At 41.1% G+C, this 27,435-nt stretch overlaps 1 protein-coding gene across 7 annotated transcripts in view; it reads right to left on the bottom strand.

Annotated features, from left to right (window-relative positions):
- The window catches only part of LOC147260201 (transducin-like enhancer protein 4), a 34,105-nt gene extending 8,039 nt beyond the window's left edge, over window positions 1-26,066 (bottom strand). Inside the window, exons 1-15 of one of the 7 annotated variants that reach the window (XM_086206659.1) lie at window positions 25,450-26,066; window positions 24,975-25,117; window positions 23,422-23,485; window positions 23,283-23,327; window positions 13,870-13,932; window positions 9,560-9,634; window positions 9,089-9,290; window positions 8,332-8,348; window positions 3,022-3,144; window positions 2,740-2,793; window positions 2,485-2,637; window positions 1,724-1,856; window positions 1,192-1,379; window positions 443-519; window positions 73-322 (exon numbers count right to left, since the gene is read on the bottom strand). In XM_086206659.1, the coding sequence (XP_086062785.1) occupies window positions 73-322; window positions 443-519; window positions 1,192-1,379; window positions 1,724-1,856; window positions 2,485-2,637; window positions 2,740-2,793; window positions 3,022-3,144; window positions 8,332-8,348; window positions 9,089-9,290; window positions 9,560-9,634; window positions 13,870-13,932; window positions 23,283-23,327; window positions 23,422-23,485; window positions 24,975-25,117; window positions 25,450-25,494 (1,632 nt within the window). In that variant the 5' untranslated portion in view covers window positions 25,495-26,066. Of the gene's footprint in view, window positions 1-72; window positions 323-442; window positions 520-1,191; window positions 1,380-1,723; window positions 1,857-2,484; window positions 2,638-2,739; window positions 2,794-3,021; window positions 3,145-8,331; window positions 8,349-9,088; window positions 9,291-9,559; window positions 9,635-13,869; window positions 13,933-23,282; window positions 23,328-23,421; window positions 23,486-24,974; window positions 25,118-25,449 lie in introns of those variants that run through there. The other 6 variants (XM_086206660.1, XM_086206661.1, XM_086206662.1 and 3 more) reach the window with 6 other exon arrangements.
- Window positions 26,067-27,435: the final 1,369 nt, after the last annotated feature.

Here is a 27,435-nt window from a genome sequence, read left to right as displayed (position 1 = left end):
ATAAAACAGTTGTGACTTTAATGCGGTATTGTTGCACTGGCGTGACTCAAAAGGTCATTTAAGTGCACTCACAAGGCAGTCCAGCTGGGATACAGAGGTCTTGTTGCCCGGGTGACTGATGTCCCACACCTTGACGCAGCCCTTGCCACCGGTGTAAACATGACGGGTTGGGTTACTAATGGTGACAGCACACACCACCTCCCCGTGGCTGAGAGTATTGATCTGCCTTGCATGGCGTGGGATGCCCGGGCCAATCAGTGCATCCGGAGGAAAAGGCACAGGCTGCATTTGTCCATCAGCACTCACATGAAAGGAATAGGCTCTAGAGGAAAGACACATGGAGTATTAAGGGGTGGCAGGAGAAAAGAGGCTGACATGGGAAACAACAGAAAATACAATATGATAGGTGTAACTGTTTTCCTATAAGACAACAAAAACATACGGTTTTCCGCCAGGAATGCCAGACAGGTTGGGGGGAAGGCCAGGCACACGTATGTGGTGGTGAGGATCAAATCCAACCTACAGAACATGAAAAGTGACATCAAAATGTGTCAGTCTGACAATAGAGAGGATTCCGAAAATCTGTGTCAGCAGAGATGTCGCCCCACTAACAAAGGATTACGTCACTACCAGCTACCTGTCAATCAGAACACCCTCCAGGCTAACATTTCTCCTCTTGTTTGTGATTAGTTTTTAATCCTTCATGTATAAATCACATTTAAGATTGTTGTAAGAAAAAGACTGACAGTAAATTAACCAGGAAACAAAGTATTCCAACCTCATTGACTGGGTAGTTGATGCGTAATTAAAAATGTCAAACAAGGGGGTTCCGGAGCATTTGTTTACTCTCCGTTAACATGATAAGACAAAAACTACCAGGCGGATATTAATTACTGATCGTGGATAAACTGATTACATTTTGCAGCATCCTCGAATTTCATTTTTTAAATTCCTTTCAAATTGCATGATGGTTTCTGTTTTTTTTAATCACATGTAAAATTCTGGCATATTTCCACACATATATAACGTGACGGTTTCAGCTGGTTTGCATTAATATAAAAGGCTTCTACTTTCCGTCTAGTTCCATTTTAGTCTGAGTACTAGAGACAAGTTCTTTAATGTTGATTATTTCTTTTTGGGTGGAGAAATAAAGACTGATTTTGTAGTTTTTGTTGTTCTATGTTTGTTTACCACTTGCGTGCGTCCATATGCTGCCACCGCTGCTGCAGCCACTGTGCTCATCTGTGGGGAGATGTTATGCAGACCGGTGTAGGCTGCTCCCGCTCCACTCAGCTCGCCATTCATACCGAGGTGAGGGACCATTCCAAATGGACTGGGGTACGAGCACGGTACTGCCAACGGTGTTCGCAGCCCAGGAGCTACAACAAAATTAACAAATACTGGATATTCATCTATGTGTGGAGGAGCGTGACAATGTTTTTTTAAGAACATTAATTTTTTGAATTTTAAGTTAAGGCTCTGATCTATTTGTATCCTGACCAAAAAGGCAACAAAATACAAAACTTTCCATGAAAATAGCTCTTTCTCTGCTGGCTGACAAGAACATATTTTAATATGATTCAACTCATCATGGTTTAATCCATTAAATAGTCTGAATTAAGGAACAAAAATATCACCAATACAGCATTTCATCAAGAATGACTGCAGGATATTGAAATGATTCTTTTATCTAATGATTCAACGAAGGTGACGCAACACTTACGCAGCGTCTCCACTCCTGGTGGTTTAGTGGGTGCAGCCCTCAGGCCCGGGTTGGTGGTGCAGCTGGGAGTTGGAGCTTCAGAACGGGATGTGGGGGTGCTGGACTTGGAAACAGGTGTTGTGGATTTTTCATTCTTCACCCCCCCCCCCCCCAAAAAAAAACAAAAAAACAAAAAAAACATCTCAATCAAAACAGGTGGAGCAGATCTCCATGAAAAGCATAAAAGTTAAGACAGGATTCTTTTATGACATCAGGACACTTACAAGTATTCTTTAAAAAAACAGGATCTTAAGTACTTTTACATGCTTTCTAAACCTGATAAAAATCCATCGCAGTACCATAATGAGCCACAACAGGGCCTCATTGCAAAATGATTGAAGCACGCCCTTGCGCCATATGTCATAATGTTAAAAGTAAATAAAAGAGGAGACAACATGCAGCTTTCAAATGACCAGAAACAGAGGAGGAAGCAAAATAACAAGACTGAGGTAAAAGAAATGCTTTAGATACAGTAGAGACACACGAGTGAGGGGGGAGGTTCTCAACCTTCGTAGAGTACGATAGTTTTGCCTCTAACCCAAGGTTTTCTCCTACATTTTTCCTGTTATTGCCTTCTATTTTACCGGACATTTTCTTCTATAACTTCCTGAAACAATACCATTGTGCCATTACGACATTTTTCTAAATGCCTATGAATAGAAAACTACCCCGATAAATGATGAGACACAAGATCAGAAGCTGTAATTACCCAAATGACTTACCAAATTTACCTCTTTGGATTTGGATGAAGGTGTGCTGCTGGAGGAGGCGACAGAGGAAGGACTCAGGGGCGCATCCTTCTTCGAAAGGCGACCCTTGTCCAATCCGTTCTCACGTGGAGAGTGGGCGGGACTTCCTCTGGGAGAAGCTGGATCCTGTGGTGTTTGAGCAGAAACAGAAAACAGAGCGTGAGATGGATTTATTTAAGAATAAGTAAGAAATATAAAAGTTGACACGACTTTTTCCCAGTGCTGTACCTCATTGGAGACGTCCACGACTAAATTGTCGTCACTCTTCTCGCCATCGCTGTCCTGGGAGAAACCCACACCAAGAGTGTACACGCTATAATTAATTGTGAGAGCTCTTTTCGGACAAATTTTCAAAAGAAACCACGTTTTTGGTTATATTTCGAGAGGAGGAGTCTATTATTAATTCCTTAGTCACCCTTTCATATTTTACAACAGAATGCATCCATACCTCACTTGTATGTTTCCTTTCAAATGTTAAAATAATTAACTTTCCCTTGAACTTAAACTTACATAGCGTGTAGAGCCCAACTCCTTATCATCAGTCTTCTGTTTCTTGCTGTCAGACGAGTAATCACTTGGACCTCTGTGCTTCTCTCCACTCCGAAAACTGGCGGACGGAGACACAGATGAGCTCTGGAAGAAACAATAACTGTACACTGAACAGGAGTTGAAGAAAATATAATTTTTCTAATATTAAATACATCTGCTACACACTTATCAGGGACTTGTCTAAAAAAAAAAAAAGGTCCTTAAAAAATAAGTCTATTTCTCCATTTCTTAGAGGTTGTGAGGAAAATATCTTTCCATCACCTCGAGACACGGTTTTCTCTGCAATTTTTTCCTTTCATTTTTCTTCTTAATGTAATTTAAATGAACACAAAATCCTTTTCAACTCTGACGTGTTGGGATGGAAACTAAAATGCATTTTTAGTGAATGCGTCAACAGATCCTGGCCAAGGTAAGCAAAAAAACATATTCTATTGCAGAATAATTAGGGTGAATTATAATTTAATGCTACCAATAAACAGAAATTGTACATAGGGGTACACCGTAAGACCTATTTTAAGACCGCCTGTACCTTAACGCATGTTCTGACTGCCCCTGTAGGACTGCTTTCAAGTGCTCCAATTTCGGGGTATACAGTGCATAGCAGCTCTGAAAACTGACGCTAATAAATCTGGAACACATTGATGCCATGATAAGATATACTTTACAGGACAGGGTCGTGTAAATTGGTAAGTTTCTTTTGTCTGGTCTTTAAATTCTGATCTGTACAACTTAGGTAACCCTACTACTACAACTACTACTACTACTACTACTACTACTACTACTACTACTAGTAGTACCATAATACTAAGGACCGGAACTATGTTTGCATTCCATTTTGCTTCACCTCTGTTTGCTCTGCATTGTTGTTAGTTTTGCAAAATATAAGTCGGATAAGGGTGCTATTCCCGTAAACATTCACAACACATGGCGAGTACCTCACAATCCTGTTGTGAAAAAAAGCCCCATCATTATATATATATATATATATATATATATATATATATATATATATGAACGTCCAAGATGGCGTGAAACACATAAAAGTTGCTCTTAAATGCCGTGGAAGTGTGAAAAAAAGAAAACTAAGATCACCTGACAAAGAAAGAGATAAGATAAATCGAGGGAAAACTAGATAAAGAATAGACTTCTAATCTGAGTGAAGAGCAGAAGTAAGTAGACTAAAACTTAGACTCAAACCTCTGCTTTGAGCTTCTATTTTTGGGACAAATGTGGTTCTTAGTGCACAGCAATGTCATCAGTGCAGACAGTGTTTGCAAGTGTTTCCACATCACTTTAGAGCTCATGCACCATTTAAGCTTCAATACTGAGCTGCATCCTTCAGAGATTGGCTATTGCGGACTGATCTTTTTTTTTGAGAGAGGGTGGGAAGGTCCACTGATCTCCATCTCTTCTTAATGAAAAATGACGTCCTTTAAATATGAAGGATTAATCCTCTTTGAGAAGCGAAAATCAAAATAAGGTCAACTAACATTTCCCCTCTTGCTCAGCTTGTCCTTCCTGGTCACTCTCTCTCTCTCTCTCTCTCTCTCTCTCTCTCTCTCTCCCTCTGTCTTTCTCACTCTCTCTCTCTCACTCGCTCCCTTCTTCTTGCCCAGCAGACGACGAACAGAGAGAAGAAAAATAAAGCAGGACCTTTAACTCGACCTTTCCACTAACTCACGCTTGTAACCTTTCCACTGCCCTTTGCCGTGCTGCAAGTGTTGATGACAAAGATTCTGTGAGGGAGGAGTATGTGCGTGCGTGCGTGCGTGCGTGCGTGCGTGCGTGCGTGCGTGCGTGCATTTCAGCATGCGTGTGTATGTGTTTATGCATGTATGTGTGGTGGTGTGGCCCTTTTAGGTGTTTACATTTTAGTACTCCGCATGTGCTAACAATGTTTTCAATGAGTGCACAGGTGTGTTTGTCTCATAGTGTGACAGAGCAGGTTGATTCCACCTCTCTCTCTCGCTCTCTCTCTCTCGCTCTCTCTCTCTCTTTCTGTCTCCAGCCTGATTAGATTAATTAGCCGGCAAATTAGCTCTCTCAAAGACATCAAGGCAAATTAATTTTACTGCTGAGACAAATGAAAGCCCTGCTGGCAGATGAAGAACCGTGAGTGTGAAGACCTGTGCGCTGTTCCTGGGTGGAAGTCATTTAACAGCACATCATAATTATATTTTCCTCTCATTTCAAATTAATTCATTTAGTCCTGAGGATGATACCTGCAGTGTCCACCGTATTATTGTTATTTAGGTTTTGAAACTGTATGTGCCTCTCTAATGATCAGAGATATGCTCGCGTAAATAACAAATATGACGTCATAAAATCAGGGCCAGCATATCTCAAGATGTTTGAGTTGCTAATATAGATTCAAAAGAAGCACAAATTCTGTTAAATGCATTTTGCACATCAATATTACCCTACTGACACCATGGATGATCGTTGTCTCTTTTGTTAAATATGAACGCAGTTAAAGGTTTGCTAAATAATCATCGGTAAAAGAGCTAAGAGGTATTCTCTGGTGAGTCAAAAAATGACTCGACTAAACTGGAAAAACAACATCATCACAAAATAACGATATCAAACATCAATGGCATCTAATGTCCAACATGTAATATCGCAATATCCATATCAGAACCACCTGAATTCACTGTGGAAGCGGTGATTTTATGGTCACCCGTTCACTTCTCTAGCACTTAGACCACAGGTGCGTCTAACAGTTTTGTTTAAAAAAAAGTTACAAATTAATTATTAATTAAAATTTAAACATCAATTGCAGGTTTCAAATAACAGACTTTGCATGAAAAGAAACCAAGGAAAAACCTCCTGTCAATCATACACCACAATAACTACTAGATACAATAATGTGATCCACCGCATGTGATCAAAGATGAAATCAAGCCCATAATACACCTGCAGCAGATACTGTCAGCCCATTGGTTGGCCCTTATCAGGAGCAGGAGTTTTTGTTGTTGTTTACCAGACATGTCATTGTCCCCAAATCAACGTCAAACCCAAACACACAAGTGACATTTGAATATTTAGTTACACACATTTTGTCTCATGTCCCCAAAAATAAAAGCCCCCAGAGACTCACGACTCTCAGTAATAGTTCTATTGTTTGACTTAAAATTTATTTTAAATTCAACATCTTGTGATGCTTCAATTTAATGAACTTGTAACATCCAAAAAAATGTGTCATGAATGGGCCTTAGCAGTTTGCTTTTCTTTCTGCACTGTTCTCTTTAAGGGCAGGAATTAACTCAGCTTTTATGCACACAAGGACAAAAGCTTGGAGCTTGAAAGCAAACTGATTTGAATTTTAACCCTGGACATGGAGATTCTACATTTTAATACTGAGCTTCAAACACCAAAATCTTTATTAAGTATCAGTTTAGGTCATTTGGTTGAACCCAGGTCGTCTCGTCCTAGTGTTCGGTTCTATGTTTTTACAATACTGCAGCATCAAAATCCTGTTGACATTTTTTGTAGACTTCGGTTGTAAATCTTATTCACCAGTGGCAAACACCAGTATACTTTGTTTACCATACTTAGGAAACATGTTGTGTGAAACGCGTATGTTGCAACACAGAGAAAATGTGGTGATCAGTAAGTTTTTGCATTTGTAAAATTCATGCAGTAATTCTGATGCTTACTTCCAACAGATGTAAAAAGCCTCATTCAGAATCATTACCAGCTCTTTCTTTTCAACGTCAATCAAAGCCGGAGTATTTGATGAAGTGATTGCGTCTGTCTGATTACACTTCAATGCATTTAAAAAGAAAAAAAAATTCTATTTTGATTGCGACAATAAACCTAGTGATTCATCACACCTTGGACTGACAGGGAGCATCACCCCCCCAAAAAAAGGGAAATAAAAAACCCCGCTGGAGGTAAAAATCAATGACATTGATAACTGAGCCAACAGTTAGCTTCATTCGAGTGCACTCAATCTAACCCAACAATAGGCCTGAGGAGGTGCAGTCCTTGAACGCACCATGACTAAATAATTGACCGCAACAATAAGAACCTACACGTATGAGCTGCGTACACCCACATACCTTCATCAGTGTGTGAGGTGCTAACACCAAGGACATTAAGGCACAGATGTTCATGCAATTTGCACACACATTGTACCCCGTGGACTGTTGCCAAGGCAACTGTAGACCACTGACAAGGGGCTTATTGGTTTCATGAAGTGACTGTTGGCCGCCATGTCAAAGAGCAGCTCTACGTGTGTGTGTGTGTGTGTGTGTGTGTGTGTGTGTGTGTGTGTGTACGTGTGTATGTGTGTGTATGTGTGTGTGTGTGTGTGTGCGCGCGGCGCGTGCGCATACACGCGCCCGTGTGGTTTCGCAGGGCGCTAATGAAAGGCATTCATCATTCGGGTCTCTATCTTTACTGCTGATTTCTGACGACTTCACACACACAAACACAGTCACACACACACAAGCGCACACTGCTAATCGCTCCCATCACAGTGCCTACAGCTCTGAGTGTGTGAGGAGGAGGATAGACTACATGGGGGGCAGGAGATAACATATTAAACATTCTGCCTGTCTCCACCTACTCCAAAACACCAGAGAACATGCAGCCTGCTAAACCTATGCATGTGTGAGTTTTTAAAGTGTGTGCGTGTGTTTGCCAGTAGAGCTCAGGCTGCTGGAATAAAGAAATGCTAATCTGCTCATTGAGTATTCAACAAACCAAATGTTTGCCTTGGGAAAAAGCTCAGCTTAAGGGACTAATTACAACAAGCACTGGATGTAACGTTTGTGTTTCTGCTGCCTCCTTCCTTCACTAACCAGGCTCTTTTTTCATCATCTGGGGGTTTCTCTTTCTTTTGATTTCTCTGTCTTCTTCTTTGTCTCCATTTGCACTTACCAGAATGTTTTAAATCACATCATCTTTTTTTTTTTAAATGAATAAATATTGAATCGCTGGATGCTAACGCTCCGCTAGATTCATGGCAATAAAGATTACAATCAATACAATATTAGTTTAATGATCCACTTCAAAGTCCAGCAGCAGCAGTCAAATCTAATATTTGATGTTGGCTACTGGCAGTCGTGTCGGGGATATAAAAAAAAAAAAAGCGGAGAAATCTGATAAGTAATGCTGCGGCCAGGAGACGGTGCTGCTGCAGTTGGAAAATATCTTTCTCCAGCTAAGTTGAGATAGTATAGAAAGGGATCTACTGTGTATAGCTGAATAAGACAAAGAGAATGAACGAACAAAAGGAAGACTGAAAGAAAAGGACACAGGACTTACCTTAACAGAGTCTCTCTCTGAGGAGTTGGAGGTGAAGAGCCAGAAAAAAGGAAATTGAATCAGGCATTTGATGTCAGAGCAGCAAACATTTATGTAAATTAACTGTGAATCATCACCTACTGACTTGAAAAAAAAATCCAAAAGTGCAAACACTACTAACTTTGGACCCCCGATGCTTTCGTATTAAGGTTCTAATTAAAGCTCCAAGTAGAGATGAGCTGGACATAAAGTTCATTAATTTCTTGGCAGAGAGAAACTTGCTGTCTAACTTCACGTTACAGAACGCAACACGATGTTCAACACAAAATTCAACACATGAGGGTGTAATGAGCAGCTGATTGTTTATTAAATGCTCAAAACAAACTCGGAGAAGAATTAAAGGTGCTCCGCATGTGCATGAAAAAGTCTTATTAGAGCAATAAAAACGGCATCCAACAAATCAGTTTTAAATCGCTTTTAACTGTTGTTCATTGAGAGCATTCACGGTAAACTGGTCAGGCGGTACAACTGGTGACATTCTATAATTAACGCTGACTGACGTGCATATCTAACTGGGCAGAAGAAACTTTTATAATTACGACTATGAAAAAGAATGAACATCTACTTATGTTTGAGATTTTTAAAAAAGTCATACAGCTTTTTATTTTTAACTTTCATTTACCTGCAATCGGTTCTCACAGTTATGGTAGAGGGAAATAATAAAGCAAGAGGACAGAAGTACACGATTGAACACACACTTCCTCAGAGCAGGCCTTACCTCTCGGGTGTTCACCATTGTTGTCATGGTGTTTCCTCTCATCTTTGAGCGGCAGCTGGTGACTGAGGGCCGAGGAGAGCGCCAGCAGACTGGCTGTACCGGCGCCGGGGGGCAGAGGGGGTTGGAGGCCTGCTGGGTGGGGTGTGAGTGGGACAGGGATGGCGTGGCCGTGGGAGAGGTGCTGAGCTTGGAGCTGCTGCTGCTGAATCACACGCAGAGAAGCTGATTAACGCTACAACTGTAAATCCACAGCACTGAAGCACATCCAAGTATTCAATAAGTACTTTTATAGAAATGCCACAGCGACTAAAAACACAAAAACACCTAATACCATAGTGGTGAAGAAATGCGTTTTACATTTTTATTGTGAAAATTAGTCCAACTGTTGCTCTCAGAAAGATCTGTCCTTCAGCAGCTTCTGTTTGTGTGTGTGTGTGTGTGTGTGTGTGTGTGTGTGTGTAATGCACTTACTCCGATGATAGCATTGAGTTCAGCCATGGTGACCTGCTTGGCCCGCTCCACTGCTTGCACCACCTGCTGCTGATGCTGAGGTAAAGAGAATAAACAACAGCTTAACATTAGAATCTGACTGAGTGGATTATGACCTCTGTAGACAAACAACAAAAAACAGCCCCACCCCCACCTAATAAAATTCATCTCATGTGATGTGAAGTTGTGTGGCATCGCCGACAGCTCCAAAAATGTCATGACTGGTTCCTGAATAAGTTCATCTGGAATCCAACTCCAAGTAGCATCAAAGCAGCTGATTTCATTTTTTGGGTGAGGTTCAGGGCAGCAACCTGACGGAGCGTTCCCTCCTGTAACCTGTGGTGAGCACCTTATTTTCCATGTGGCCAGATATTGTGGTCTGGCTCTTCCACCTTTCCTGGGATGGTTATTACTCCTTAACTGAGGAAATGGAGGCTGCTTTTCCAAATTGAGAAAAAAAAAAGAGGGAAAAGTTTGACTCAGTGCTCACTGGTTTTAGTGTGTTCACCAATCCAGGAATGTTGGTTGCAATTGTAACATTCACTTGAATCCTGGAGTTTCACAGGATCAGTCTAAAAAAAAAAAAAAAGGCAGTGCAAGTGAGAAACAAGGCTCCTACTGCTGCTCCAGAGATGATCCAGGATTAAAGGAGTAAAACACCAATGCCAGCCAGCACAACGGCACAGCGGCAGGTAGACCACCTGCATGCGCATCCGAAAGCAATATGCAAACAATACAAAGCCTCTAAATAACTGGGTGTATATAGCACTTTTAGAAAAGAAGATGCTTTCCAACCACCAATGTGTCAATTAACATGCTTATGGAACAACTCGAGCCATAATTGCCCTGCATACAACAAACACATACGTTTTTACCGAGGGAAAGAAAAAAAACAAAAAGACAGACAACAAACCAGGCAAAGTCATCTAAAGGGTACAGAGAGAGAGAGAGAGAGAGAGAGAGAGAGAGAGAGAGAGAGATTCATCCAGGAGCGCCAAACATCAAAGAAGGCCAAAGATGAAAGAGCTTATCAGGTGTGGAAATGAACCTGAGTTCAGCAAGGTTAGCGTCGACAGAGTCTGGCAGACGCTAACCTTGCTAGAACCCAACAAACACACAAACAGATCCATCGGTTGGACCACAATTGTAAAACAATGCTTGTTTGCAGCTTTGGAAATTCAAAGAACCAACAATTCATCTGCCATTTGAAGTGTATTACAGAAGCTTTTCGTTTCACCATGTTACTCTGTAACATGAGACAATCTAACCATCGAATCTGCTTTGTTAGTTCACATGATTTATTAAAACTCTTTTAAGATCTTTGTGTTTACTGAAGTGTCTGCAACTGCCAGGGGTGATAATCTTTAGTCGCCACACCATTTTCAACTGTGGTCATGATTTGACTCCAAATCAATTCGGTATTCAATACACAGGGGAGCTACTGTCACACTTTTCTCCACTGTGGCATTTCATGGCATGAAAGCGGAGGAAAGTGTGCATAAGATTAGTTTTACATGCTTTTATTATAAGTTTTCACACTTTTTGTTTTTTGTTTTTGCAAATAACCGGTACAATTACTTTTCCTTCAACCCAAAACGAGGTAATACAAGACTGGAAAAATCAAAAACTCACTACATTTGTAAAAGCATTTAGAAATCCAGTAAGTTGTACAGTAAGTTGATCCATTGACGCTTGGCTGGTAATTTTCCAATTTGAACTTTAGGAATATTATTAAAATGATCAGATTATTTTTAGCTACTGCAGAATATTATGCTGGATTTACAGCTGGCTTTACAGACCCAAAACATAGGATTTTTTTTGGCAAAATCCAATAATTGATTTTTTTTTTTGAACAACTGGGAACCAACATGTCGATACGGTCTGTTTAGAAACACATTCATATGATCTTCTATTTTGTACATACTGAAAAAACACGTGTAAACATTGTAAATATTTCTAAAACATTTGGAAAAGCCTTTAAATCCTAATTACTACATTGTTTCTAGGGGTGTAACGATTCATCCACTACATTGACGTGTCGATTTATATCCGTTTGATCCAACTGCATCGTCTGTGCTCGACAAGTTGGCCTTCTGGAGAAGATAAATCGATCTAAAATAATTTCAAAACATCATCAGTCTATTATATCGATACTAGGAAATAAAACATTACATTAAAGCACAGTAGAATTTATATAAATGCCACGCACCAGCGGCAGCGTGAAGTTCAGAACAACAAAATGTAGCGTGGCGGATGACAGAAGAGAAGCCGGCGAGCAAGAAATCATCAAGCCAAAATCGGCTTTTGCAAAGATGGAGCCGTTCTAAATAAGTCGCTTGCTGTTTGGAGGATATGTAAAAGCAAAAGTAGAAGGAAAACCTACTGTTAAATCAACCACAAGAGATGTTGGTTGCACTTTAAATCTGACTTTAAATATTGAACTATTTGAATATTGCAAAACAAAAGCAGAAGTAGCAGGTAAACCTACTGTTAAACTGTTGGTTGCACTTAATGTACTTTTATTGAAAATGTAGTATTGAAACTGAGAGCAGAAATGAAAAACCTCCTGTTAATTCAACCTGAAATGTTGGGTGCACATTATTTAAATAAAACGTGAATGCGTTTGCCATTAATTTTTGTTAACTTGTTGTTTGTTTACATACATACCGGTAATTAATTTATGCCTGATTCCCATACAAGAAACAACAGGAAGCTAGGAAACTTCAACTGCACTGTCCAGTATCCAGGTATTTATTTCACAGTCACACTGGCAGAATTTTTGGCTAAAAATTTACTGAATCGATTTCAAGTCACAGAATCGTTCCGGACTGTATCGTTCTACATGAACCAAAATCATCCTTGAATCCTTTGGGTAACCACGAATCGTGACACGAATTGAATCATTGTTAAAATGAATCGTTACACCCCTAATTGTTTGAGATCAGTGAATATTTGGGCATATATTCAAAAAGCGGCTCATATCTGCCGATACCGATGACGTGCTGATATTATTGTGCATCACTAATGACATCAAATATACCAATACTGTTGCCAAAATGGTAACTGAGTTTCACTGCTGATGCAAGTGCATTCAAATACATAATTGCCTGCAAAACTGTAACTTCAAAGTTAAATGAAAAGTCAAATAAGGACTTTTCAGTCCGTGAACGAAAAAAGGTTGCGACGAAATTACAAATTTAGATTGAGTGTGAATTTCAGAGCAATGATTAAAACAAAAAAATTCTGTTATACCAGTATCATGGAGAGTTGTACCAAACTTTAACTGTACAGGTTCATATGCATGATTATATTTGCAATGGCTGATTTACACAGAAATATGATCATTATATAAACTAGTTTATGACCAATATATCATCTTAACAGTCAAAACAAGCAAACTGTGAGTCTTTTTGAAACAGCATGAAAGGACAATATCTGAAAATGTCAAAAAATAAAATCTAAGCTCTCCCAAACACAGTGCACATATTATTACTGCACAGTACCATTAGGATTGAGCTACATTTTATAGCAAGCGAGAACGTGAATCCAAACAAAGCAGTAAAAGCCATTTCCTCTCCTTCCTCTCCCTGCCTCCCCCGTCTCCAGGCCTCCGAGCTGTGTAGCAGCACCACAGTCTAATGCCATTATTCCTAATCCACCCTAAACCCTTCTAATCCACGGCTAATCTGGAGGAGAGCTTTGGAGTCCACACACACTCCTCTCTGCTGTTCCCACCCCTCACTACACATAGACACACACTGTCATCTCCTCCAGAGGAAGGATTTATCAGCTAAACACACACACATACACACCTTAACATTCCATAAATAAGCATACAGTAAAAACACACTGTGTTTACACACATTTGAAGTGAATTCTGACACAATATGTGCAGGCAGGTGGACAAATATACAAAAAATTCTTTCACTCGCACGCGCACACACACACACACACACACACAAACACACACACACACACACTCAACGGCAAGCTCCTGCATATGTTAGTGGGAGACATTTAATAAGTTCAGAGCATATCTGCCTATCCTGAGCAGGGGGATAAACCCAGGATAATCTGTTTGTGTGTATGTTGTACATGCTTGTTTGCATGCATGCGTGTGTGTGTGTGTGTGTGTGTGTGTGTGTGTGTGTGTGTGTGTGCGCACGCGCGTCCATATCTGTCTGCTGTGCACAATCCACCACATACTTCTCCTCCTTCTGTGGTTTTCCACATGCTTTCTTTCTCTCACCCACCTCCTTCTTAACTCGCAGTGACAGGCATTTGGTTCTTACCTCCTGAGACAGGAAGGGAATGACTTGGGCGCAGATTGCGTTCAGCCGTTTGACAATCTCCGCCTGCAAGACAGAGAGGTGGGCACATAAATCAAAACAACTACAAAGTCACCGACTGACAAGACATCCTCTGCACACGTCCTACAAATACATCAACCCAGTTTATGTCTTGAATGTAAGTTATGGCTGACAGGAATTCACAGAAATAGCTGTATGTGGATGAGAAACAGTTACTGATTGCTGAGAGCTTTCACATTAGCGCCATGAGCTGATGCTTGTTTTAAACTCACTGGAAGTCACATTGTACAATAAACAGAAGAAGAAATAGGAGTATGGCACGAATAAAACCAGACACACCGTGATTTAAAGCCATGAGGATTAACACCATTATCGTACAGCGTGTTTTTATGCAAAACTTTTAATTGTTTCATTTCATTATCAAACACGATATTAATTATAATCCAGATTAAGATTCCAAACACTCTTTACTTAAACACTCAAATCAACATGCACAAACCTGTTTTAACCTCCTTTTTGTTACTACACAGCAGCACATTCATAAGTGCGCACCGTCATAGCCACAGAGCGATTTACAGCCAGACTTTGTTGCCACTGCTATCAATATTGTGGTGAATTTAGAACCACAAAGGAGGTAATGAAGGTAAATGACTGAAGGACGAATGAAGATTTAGTCCTTAAAATGTCCACAGCTTTACTTATTTCTGTGTGGGATGATTAGATGCTCGTTACCAATTGTGTCGTTTTTTTTAACAACAAAAGTTATTTTATTAACTTGCTCCAAAAAAATGGTGCATGCTGTGATTATCCGGATTTTTGCCAAGATGCCAAAGACTAATGACCGTCTAATCAATTCAAGAATAGTTCAATTTAATATAAGAAACAAATGTAATTAAGTTGCTGAAGCAATTAGGAAAGTTGACATTAAGATGCTACTGGTACAATATTACTTCAAGGAAACAGTGACAGCACACACGCACACAGACACACAACTGCGCACACACACTTTATTGAAATCTATTTTGATGAGAGTTACTTGACAAATACTTGTGATCTTTCACAGAGAGTACTTTGTGTACAACAGCACACTTGTGCATCCACACTGTTCAAGCGATCAGCTAAAAACACACACACACACACACACACACACACAAGAATTCATATTGTAAATAATAGTCCACCTCCATGTTTGGAACAAGAGTGTTCACACTTGACTTGAGTGTACTCGAGTACACATGAAGCGAGACCACCTTTGCAAGTTGACCCAACAACCCGATTTCCTAGAATAAATGGAATGACCAAGAGATCACCGGATGAGGTTGTGGTGGTCTGTTAAAACCACACGGCAACAGAAAGTCAGAAGGTCTTTCCGTGATGGGGACGTGAAATGAAACAATGCAGCGCTATAGGTGGTGGTTAATGTTGTTTTACAGTTCAGAAACAGAACAGCTTCAGGAAGTTACATTCATTGTTAGAAGATTTAGTTTTATCATGTGTCAGTGCAGTAGTTCAGTTCAATATTTGATCAGGTTCATGCTACAGAACATAATGTTACTGACACAAACAGGAATCAAACGTGCGTATCCCAAAGTTGTATTTAGGAACAAAAAACACTTGTTTCAGGTTAGAAAGACATGGCTTGAAGTCAGTTTTGTGTTCTAAACACGGTTAAAGAGGACTCCTGTCCCCCACAGCAAAGCCTGGTGTTTGTTGGTACCACAAGCAGTCATGTGACAATGTTGAAACAGGGAATCCGTGTGGCTACCACCAAAAAGGAATTCCATTGGTTTAGTGGTGCTGCAATGCAATTTTTACACATTACATTCCCCCCACCACACAATGCAGTGTTAAGAAGTTGTCACACTCGTGAAATAAAAGAGAAAAAGAAATTGAGGTCAGATGTGCTTAGCACTCAGGCTTCTTGATGTGAACTTGATTGTGGCAGTTGACTGAAATTTAACGCAAATCATTTTGTGAAAAGGCTAATTATGTGTTGTTATATTTTGGGGATGCAGAGGTATCCTGCCAACAAATCACAGTCTACAGACTTTTTTGATACAGATCCCCACAAAAATTGCAGTCTCATTACTTTAATGAGTTTTGCAATGAAAATGAGATGATGTAAAAATGAATATTCCCCTAATGTCATGCCTAATGTCATTTTCGCAGAATGGTGCCCTCTGTAATGTGGATGCCATCATATTCTACCACTGCTCAACATTAGCCTAATGGACAATAATATGAACGGCAGTGTTTGGGTCTCTCGAGGATTCCGAGGGGTACAGATGGTAGAACACTTGACCCAAGTCAAACAAGCCACATTTATGATGTTGTTCTTTATCATATGGTTAAACTAGGAGCCGAGTGAAAGAACTAAAACTCAGGTTGTTTCTCAAAGTCAACCTAAATGTGGAAGAAGCTACATTCTTTAACCTTTAAGTGCTTGATTCATGTGTCTGACCTTGACAGAGGTGAACTTTGCTCTGGTATCAGTGCTAACAGACGGCTCCTGAGGCCATGAGAGTGGACACAACACACACATATTGATTCGAAAGCCTTCAGACAGAACTGCTGCACAACATCACACATAAACACAGCGTAAATGCACACGAGGATACACACACCTCCACAGCCTCCTCTGTATTCATCAGATGTTTTTACTGAACCCCAGGGTTGGTTTTTAAAGATTATAAAACACTCTCTCTCCCCCCATCAGGTAGAGGTTTTTAACAGGAAATTGCCTGATCCACTGTCCCAAAGGGAGTGCTAGAAGTGCAATTCAAATCCAGTGCGCATACAAACACAAACACAGACAAAAGACACAGATGCACACAGAAACACGCCCCAGGCACCCAGGGAGGAGCGTTGCCTTCTTTATTTGTAAGACTAAGTGTGTACACCTATGTATCAGAAAGTCTTTACTCTAGAGGCTTCCTGTGATGACGCATTAATATCTGCAGGGCGTGCATGAAGGGACTCGAAAATATCCTGAGTTTTATCGAGTGATATTCTTGATAATTTGGCAAATGTCCATCAAGATTTGCATTGCTTAAGGTCTAGTTCAGGATTTTAAAAGTCAAATATATATACTACTGCATTACATTCAAGAGATCCTTGAAGAAAATATTTAATTGGCCAATCACATGACAGATATTCAGCATGTTGAGGAAAGAATTAGGAAGGTTACGCAGTTTTAGTGATTTGGAACATCGAGACAACACAGGATGACGGGTATCAGCTAAGAACAGGAAAGTGAGGCAGAAGACCCGGATATAGGTGACCTAAAAGATGTCGCCCGGTCTGAGGAACTTTGATTTTATGTGACGGTAACTTCAGAATTTGGTATAAACATGATGAAAGCATGAATCCACCCATCCACATTGCCAATTGAGCATCAGCCCACCTGAGCACTATTGCTAACCACATCAATCAAGGTATGAGCACGGCGTGCCCATCTTCTAATGGCTTCTATCAGCAGGATGATGAGCAAAAACTCACATCATCTCAGAATGTTTTCTTGAACAGGACAGAGTTCAGTGGACTCAAATGGCCTCCACATCAACTATGTTTACAATGAGTGCAGCAATATTCTGATATTAAACCAATGAAGAAATTTCTGCATTTTTTTTTATTAGTTGAACATAAATGTGATCGGAGGTGGGATATTATCGTTTTAGGTTGTTGAGCATTTAGATTTTAATTGCACAAGGAAGTCTTAGTTTCACAGCATTTTGCAAAATGTGCGTCAGTCAAGAGGCTCGGTGACAGCAGCCTCCAGCCTCCAGCTTCCAGCAGGGTTGGGTAGGGGTGTAATGTGGGAGTCTTTGGTCAGTTGGACTATGGGAACATGAGTTAAATATTCTGTAAGCAATTAATCACCAAAAGGTCAGTAGTTACAATTAGATCCTTCCCATCCTTTTAAATGTAGTCAGTGGACAGAATGAAATAACACAACAGTACTCCCCCCCCCCCTCCCTCCTGTCTGTGGGGGGGGGGGGGGTCTTCTCAGCTCCCTAATGCCCATTCTTGTTGAAGATGGACAAATGTATTTCTACAAAAGTTGATGTGTTTCTTTAAAGCTATTTGTTCCAGATTTGAAAAGCACTTTTACCCGCATTGTGATATCTGCTAAGTAGATACAAAGTTTGTTTTTATTTAGAATTATTTCAAAGAGAGCAGTTTGCGACTGACAGTTTTACAGGTCTCCCATTATCGAGGCAAGAGATATGTGAGCTGCCAAAGACGCAGCAGGCAGCAGCAGCAGCAGCAGCTCAGGTGAAGTTTTTGCCAGCAAAATAAAAAGAGCAACAGAAAAGCAGCGCTGCCAGGAAAGGACAGGCAGCACAGCAAGGAAAGACAAACAGGACCACTACCTCAATCAGACCCTTATTTACTCTCCAGACAAACACAGTAATTCCAAGGGATTTGAGGGGTAATGTAGTAGAATCTCCAGTGAGCAGGTCAATTCATTCGTCTGTCACACTTGATTGTTCACAATCTCACACTCATTCATGTGTCAGAACATCAAGTGTCTTTGGGTTATTTATTATTTTTGAATAATCTAGAAGTACCACCTTTCCAAACAGGACATCATAACCAGCAAATCTAGAATTCACACCTGCTTTTAGTGAGACAGTTCAACTTACCTGCCAGGCAGCGGACAAATATACAAAAAATTCTTTCACTCGCACGCACGCGTGCGCACAGACACACACAGACACACACACACACACTCCCACAGACAACCTAAAACACTGACATTTTCATTTTATATTTAACGTTTATCCAGGGAACACTTGCTGTGCACACATGCCCTTTTTCAGTTTAGTTCCGCTTCACATTCATACACACCGGGGAGCTGCATATTACATATTCGCCTCAGAGAAACTCCACTGAAGCAGTTCGTTTGGGTTTAAGTGCCTTACTCAAGGGCACCTTCATGTCAGGTGTTGACGCTCCGTATTTTACAGCTTGGAAATGAACCTGTGATCCTCCGGAAAGCTAATCGCAACCCCAGCCAACCTTGTAGCTTGTTAGACATCTGTATCAGAGGCAGAGTTAAATTTAAGTCATTCCATGGTACATAAGCAAACATTTCTGTACCCTAGAAGCAAATTAAAGTTCAGAAAATGTCTTTATACCCACAGTAGTCATTGTATATTACTTACTTAATATATACTTTGTCTAATTTACTAGCTTTGGCCATATGAATCAAGCTCTTTTTCAGGGTGGTTTATTCAAATTAAAGCACATTCCAAACCTTGGAGAAAATATGGTTAAAACTAAGCATTTTCCACAATTACTATTTTTTTAAATGTTTTCTTTATGTCTGTCCTCCCCAGAAGCTGGTGAATATGTTTACGTGACAGGTGACATCTAGCGTCTGCTATAACCACGACCACATGAAAGTAAGAAATCACACGATGAAAAAAATCCGTATACAGAGGTGGAGGGAGCAACAAGTTTAATGTTTTACCGCCGGGCCAACAGGATAGTTGGATACTGTTGCTGTCAGAGGAGTGGACACCACACAGCAGGAGCCAGCTGTTGACTTGGTGTCACCAGCGATGAGTGTTTGCGCACCAATTTTGTCAAAACAGTGCTCTTTGAACCCAAACTGTGATTGCTCCCTAAACCTAAATCCAACTACACCACGCTAAAAACGCGATGCATCAGAGGGATGGAACGAACTGTTTATGAATTGGCAGACTTGTTTTGTGCAACTGAGGATTTCTGACAGTCTTTTGGAGGTATGAAATAGTTTCCATTCACTTTCTTCCAGAAACAAAAATCCAATATACTTTTAAAACTTGCTTGAGTTGTATAATCTATTAGTTTACTTGTCATTTTATAGCTTGTTGGGCTAGAGTACTGAGTTCTCTTTGAAATAATAGAATGCTTATGCAGCACAAAACACCTGAGCAATAAAAAAACATCCCACTTATCTCCAAGGATTTTGCCTGAAAGAATAATAAAAGAAAAAAAAGCAGCTCAAATAAGCCCACTTTAACTTCAAATATCACATAAATTAGAAGAGGCATGAAGCCCCGGAGTCAGTTCAGGTCAGATAGAAGATCAAATGTCCAGCTCCCCTGTGGAGCTTTGTAAGCACCACATCAGCACCACTTTTCACCACCAGCTAATACACCTAATGGACCCCACCATATAAAGGCTGTAGTCCCTGGTGGCTGTGTGTATGTGTGTATGTGTGTGAGTGGGTGTGTGAAAGACAGCAAGCCGGTAGGAAGAGACGGAGAGGGAAAACAAAGGGCACCATATAGAGAATGTCAAGCTGCACAATATGCCTTATACATTCGCTTTCTTCCTAATGAGATGCAGCTCTCAGTATGTTTGAAATAAAAAAAATGTATCCTCCCACACGTAGTGCTGATATTTGACTCTATTAATGAGATTCAGTTACATTACTGCAATCGTGCTGTCAGATCTAGATTGAAATGTGTATTATTCCCATTATTCACCAAATATGAGTGCAGTCAGGTGGAAACTCTAAACATTAACTGTATGAAAGCAGCCAAAAGAATACTCACACCAAAGGTGGAGGAGGCTGACATGATATCAGTATTTCATGGTTCTCCTTGTATTGTGATAGCAGCTGAAATGTGTTTCAGGGATATTCATGTCAGCACTGTAACTCATGGCCTGTTTCATCAAATCCCGGGAAACTTTCATTCACAGTGAGCTTGCAGGTGACATTTCTATCATTCCGGTGCAAAATCAGAAGAATACACACATCCAAGGTTGAAGAAGAAGGGCAATTTGCAGAAAATATGCCATTGAAAAAATAGAAACATACAACCTTCCATCAGATGTCACAATCAGAGACAAATTCAAGGGAAAAAGTTACCGCAGTGTAATGTCCTGCCTCCTGGAAGCTCTACCCTCGCTTGGAGCGAACAGAGTATTTCCAGGAGGTGATTATGTGTCTGACATGGACAAATTCCTTAACAATGTCTGGACCTGCTTCCCTGGACATTGTTCAAATTTGAAAATGACAAGCAGCCCAGCCAGTTGTTTAGTCTGTGCTACCTCAGTTTGTGTTCAGCTCCAGTGTTTTGTCATTTTGTTTTCGGCTAAAATAAAATTCTCTTCTCCGACTTCTCATTCGGCTGTTGATTCATTTGTCTGCACTCGGCGTAACAAAACCATCAGGAAATCATCTGATTTCTGACATTCGCGTTTCGTCAGGCACAGTTGTTATTTGTCATCATTTAAAAGGTTATATTAGATTTTTATTTTGCTCTACCTCCATTTCTAGAAGTGAGCACAAATATCAAAATGGCAGCTAAAACATTACGTGACCCCAACACACACAAAAATCTCTAAATGAAACAAATGGCTCCCTGCACTGCAGTAAAATGAGTTGTCAGACCTTGTTGAAGACACCGCCAGTCTTCTGTATCAAAACGTCTTATTACTTCCATCTCTCACCACTCTCTCCTCCTTCCCATTTCTCCCTGTCCTCCGCTTGCTTTATTTCTCTTTCAGCCCCGCTAATTTGCAATTGATTAGCTGTCCTCTGGCAGCTCAGTTCCATGCTCTAAACCCCTCGTACTCGCCTCCCTCCCCTCCTCCCTCCCCTCCTGTCCTCAGTCTACAAGTCAATTTCTCTTTAACGAGTGTAGGTACATTTCACTCCCAGGGCACCGGAGCCCTTCTGTGTAAATAAAACAGAGAGCAGAGCCAAAAATCAATGGGCCTATTACCCTCAGAAAATGCTAAACAAGCAATACCAGAAATTCACTTGGTAGCAGAGACCATCCGCCTTAATGGGACCGCAGCTTCAAGCCCCCGCCAACCACCCCACACCGCACCCTCACCCCCCCCCTTCAATCTCGACATCCACTCAATGTGGGGTATTGTCATATCGAATGGCGTGGATAGAAGACAAACATTAACACCGAGGCACACTGGTGCAAGAGTGCACACAAGCCTGCAAATCATTCGCTTCCAGCACGCACGCACACACCCACACACGCACGCACGCACACTCACAGAGTAACGTGCACAGCCAGACTCCTGGCAGGAATAAAGAATTCACTCACCAAAACTGTTTCCTGACAGAAAACATTGGGCACCACAAAAAGCCACAGGCCACTTTTTACCTCTTTTTATTTTTTCTCTCTTGCCCTTACAAACACACAAAAGACACACAACAAGGTACACACACACACGCACACGCACAGCACCAGCAGACAGACGGATTTATAGTGGACACCCCATATTTCATCAGAGAAGTCTGATTAGCGTGCCAGTAAAAAGCTGCATGCGTGTGCAACATTCATGGGAACAAAACTCACGTTCGTCATATAAACACACAAACACACACAAGAGAAAATAACACAAAGCCCCGCAAACAGTCTGTGATTTATGAGCAACACACAGTGTTAAAAAAAAACAAACTGGTGCGCACACAAAATTAAATAAACTAACACAACATGCATACAGTTACACACAGACACACACAGACTAAATAAACATGTACAGTGTACATACGGGCTATAATACAGACATCCCAACACACAAACACACACTAATAATCATGATATACAAAATACACAAACAAAAAAAAAACACATCCACACTGCAAGACAAAGGCAAGGCAATTCTCAGCTGCTTTCATTCTTGAACACACACGGTCATACACATACATGGACACGGACACGGACAGGGACACACACACACGCACACACACACACACACACACTTTCCTGGAAATGAATGCGAAGCTGCTTAGCTGCGGCCCATTTAGCCTGGCAGCTGATGTGTGGTTAACACAGACATTTATGCTAATGACCTCCTGTGTTTAAAAAAGGCAGCAGTAATGTAAAGGCTCGTTAAAGGCCAAATCCTCATTCGCTCCAGTCATTTCTCAGGCCATTTTCTCCTCCAATTAAATTGATGAAATCATATTTCACGTGTGGAATTATGTCTCAACCTCACACAGCAACCAAACATGGTGGAGTAGAGCGGATAAGAAAGTGGATCGAATTTTTAGGTGCTGTCTTTTTTAACTCTATACATATATCAGATCACCAGGCTTTGATGTCCTTCTATCAACAGAAAGATAAACAGAATTTGTTGCCCATGAAGTGCCAAATAAATCATCACTAAACTGTTGTGTCCTCATAAGAAATTAAAAACACCGGACAATCCAAATCACCAGGGGTAAATAAACTGACCAGTAAAAAGAATTGCAGAACTTTTTTTAATCAAAATCTGAACTACACACTCATGCTCATCTAAATCCCCGTCTGTATTCTCCACTCACCTGAATAGGTCTTTTTTTTTTTTTTTTTAAATGACTGGTTTTTACTCAACTTGTTTGTGTGATGACTGGTGTAAATGATATCAAAACTGAGATAAATATTTCCTACCTGTTTGTGCATCTCGATGTTGAGTCCATATGACATCTCATAATACTGACAAAAAGATAAAAGCAAACAATTAATCTTTGTTGAAGAACACACACACGCACGCACGCACGCACACACACACGTCATCTATGAAACTCACCATGACATAATGTCTCTGCATCTCAGTTTTCTCACTGGCCAGTTTCTCACACTCCAATTTCAGACTGTGAGACAAACAGAAAAAAATACATATTTAAATGTATTTTGACAACACTTCAGATAGGTTTCCTCCCCAAAAAACCAAAACAACAACAACATTCTGGAAACGTTAAGATTCCTCACTTTTGTTCTCATAAATCAAACTCACAAAACGATCATTACACATTCAAATAGTTTCCTTCCACGTCGCCGTTACTTGATTTTCTAAAATTTCACGGTAACAAAGAGAAGAAGCGGCGCTCGCATCCACGCCAGCCTCCCCTGCAGACACAGACACTTACTCAGCAGGTACAGTGATTAATGGATCAATAGACAACCGCACGAACCTCTTCATATAGTCTTACGGTGTGAGTGGAGGACCGAAATGCACCATCAACAAAAAAAAACAACCACATAATGAGCAGAACTGTGGTAACACTACAGCTTAATAATCCCTTTCAAATATTACCCATTACTGGAATACGACCACTCTACTTACAACAAGCTTTTGTGTAAGTATATTTATAAGATAATGGCAGCTGGATGATGTGTGGGGGAGGGGGGGGGGGTCCTTGACACTTTTTGTAACTTTCCTAGAATCAAACGCTTTGATTTAAGTGTGATAATGATGCATCTTTAACAGGATCCAGTTTGTTTCAGTGGGACTGACACATTTTTCAGCCAACAGATGAGTCACACGGTCCTGCAGTTAAAGGATGAAAAGTACAGATTTTGAAGACATTGCTGCTAAAATAAGCTGTTTTAGATATTCAGTTTGACAGGAAATTGGATGACAAATGTTTCCGGCTCTCATTTCAATTTCTTCTCGACAAAATTCACTTAATTGACAAAATTAGGGACACATCATCGGTGGATGTGCCATTTATATTCAGCAACCGCTCCTTTGCTTTTCAGCGAATCAACAGCAGTTTAGATTTCAATTCAGGCGTTTCCGGGCAATTCCGGGCAGCCCGACGCAGCAGAGGTTGGTTTCAGCTCGTTCAGTGCCAGCATTGGCCAACAAACTGGACCACAGGGTCCATCTCACCAGGTGATTGGACGATTACTAGGTGACCAGAGGTGGGTGATTATTATGCATTGGTATCATGCTTGTTATTCTGCACCAAGCAATATATTTCACACTTCATCATGTCGGCTTAAAAAGTATTTCACACCACTTGCACTTGCAGAGAGAGACGTGCATTTGAAGGTTGATGGGGTTTACCTGAGGTTAGATGGACCTCAGACAAACAAGAGTGTGATACATGATGGATCTGTACAGAATTAATTGTCAGAGTAAACACTTTTATTTCTGTAAATCCCAAATCATTTTCTTAATTTTATGCCATTGCATCACAGATTTCCCTAAAATATTTGGTGCAATTAGATGAAGGCTGGATCAGCTGACAGCAAAGTTAATATATGAGCCCAGAATAACACATGAATCAAACTTAAAATTACTCTTACAGCCAATAATGTCCACACAGCATGACTCCACTTCTCCCCAACACTTACCTGTGATACTGAGCCTGCAGGAACTGGAACTCCTCCTTGATCCGGTCGCAGGACTCTGTAACAGTGAACTTAAACGGCTGTCCCGGCTGATGGGGGACCTCAAGAACCAAACCGAACAGCGTTTGGGGAAAAGAAAAGAAGAACTGAGCCAATGAAGTTCAGTGTCAAGACACAAACACACAGCCGCGACTGTTAAGACAGACCACAATAGGCCTCAGTCACTTCGTCGGCATTTTGGGTTCACTCCCCTCTCCCTCTCTCTCCCTCTCTCTCTCTCTCTCTCTCTCGCTGACACACACACACACACACACACACACACACATTTACAGCTGCAGCGGTTTGTCAATGAGCGCAATTGTTCGAGCGAGCGCGCAGTGGCACGGAAACTTGATCTAAACTGATTACGCATGAGGCGCATGGCTGTTAAACTGCGCTGTTTTGACACAACTGCATTCGCTGCTACTGCTCTACTTACCGGATGCCGTGCCGGGGGGTACATCTTGCTCAAATCTCGAATCATTAAAATTCTATTGAAAAGTTCATCCACCTAAAAACAAAGTGCAGAAGGCACGGATCTCTCCTGTGCGTAAAGGATCAGTCAGTAGCCGGTTGGCGGACTATGTGCAGACGCCGTGCAGAGTGAAAACATCCTCGGACCTTTGGCCAGCCGCCATTCTTGCAATCAGTATTTCAAAAGTCCGCTCAGAGATTCAATCAAAGCAGGGGTCTTCTTATTCTACGCTCACTAACGGTGAACAGTCCCTCCAACTAACAACAACCACTCCGTTAATTTCTCTGATTTCTCCTCCAAAACAGCGACTTCTGGCGCAGCGTGACGCCAATTATCCGTCAGCGAGCTTTTCCCGTCTTCACGCATTTATCGGTTAATCTCCTACAGCCTCCGTTTAACGTTCACATCCCAGCGGTATCAGCGGACCGAACACCTCACCGACTGTGACTTGCTTGCCCCTCCGAAACCGAATTTAGAAGCAGCCAGTCATAGGAGCGCAATTACATATTCGCTAGGTTTATGCGAGACGTCGGGACGTGTAGTTTGATTCATAATGGTCGATCGAAGCATCTCAGACGTAAGTCCACTGTAAAGGACTACAACTTCCCGGCTCCTCCGTGACGCCCCCGAAGCCAGTGGTGTGCGGTCTAAAGGAGGAGCGACTATTAACGGCATCCAATAGCGGAGGGACCGTGTCCAGGCTCCACGCCATCTCCCGCCAATCATCGCTATTTTATCCAATCAGCTCCAGCAAAGTCTTTTATATGCCGACACCCCACGTGGGGGACCGGAGGTCTGTCTGATACTAAATAATGTCAAAGGGATTAATCTGAAAACTATCTGCTGACTAATGTGTGTTTTATCAGAGACTTCCAGGCGGAGGCCAACATATGGCCCTTAGGTAGCCTATGGGATGTGTTTCCTGTTTTAATTTGCCCATTAAAAGTCTGCCAGGATAATTCTACTTACAGCCCTGCATTTCAGTCCTCACTGTATCCCTTTAGCCTGTTTGTTGCATGGGATGTAAAGCATAAAGGCGGTAACATCATGTAGACATTACAATTTGAGTTACAAGTACAAATATGGTTTAGGTTGCAGGCTAATTAGAAATCGTTCCTTTCCGGCCTGTTGTCACATGCCTCGTGCTTTTCTCACGAGTTAAAATGTCAGTTTTGAAATCCTGCAAAACCAATACTAATATACGCATTGTGTTTTAGCGTTTATATTTCATTCTGCATATTAAATGAGCAACCTGATTATTGTATCATAACATACAGCGGGATTCACTAAGTATTTAATCCTGTAGTCTTTGCAAAGTACCAACTACAAATAGTATCCATATGTCACTTTTCTACTCAAAGCTATTTGCAGTATTGTAATGATTTATTAGTTTATTTTTTGTGTTTCCAATGAGAACAGATGAGAAGGTGTTTTCATCCTGGTCATCTCATTTCACCTGTTCTCATTGTTCTGATATAATGTGCGGATGATTTGGTCCACGGCCCTGCGATGGCCTGGCGACCCATCCAGGGTGAACCCCGCCTCTCGCCCAGTGTCAGCTGGGATAGACTCCAGCCCCCCCGACCCTTACAGATAAGCGGTATAGAAAATGGATGGATGGATTTTCAGTTTTGTTGCAACCATTAAGATTTCTTGGAAATGATGTCATGAAGCATTACGTAAGGATTCGCACTTGGTAGGCAAAAGCAATAAATCGTGCTCGGCCTGTTCTCTTTTGATTGGTGTTCCACAGTGTAGAATCCAACCTACTTGTGATAGCCTTATAGGAATAAACATACACAGTTGTGCAAGTGTACATTTGAATGTAACACGTGACTTGTGATTGCTCAACTGGCCTGCAGGGGGTTACGTCAGTGGTTCAAACAATAATTAGGGCCTAAGCCTGAAGGTACTTCAGGCGAAGACCCTATTATGTTTGCTTGGCAGAGC

The sequence above is a fragment of the Aulostomus chinensis genome, chromosome 6 (genome assembly GCF_037954235.1).
Source record: "Aulostomus chinensis isolate RoL2024-O1b breed Wild chromosome 6, RoL_Achi_v1.0, whole genome shotgun sequence".
Taxonomy (NCBI): domain Eukaryota; kingdom Metazoa; phylum Chordata; class Actinopteri; order Syngnathiformes; family Aulostomidae; genus Aulostomus; species Aulostomus chinensis.
Note: the sequence above shows the minus strand (reverse complement) of the source record. Positions and strands in the feature narration are given on the sequence as shown.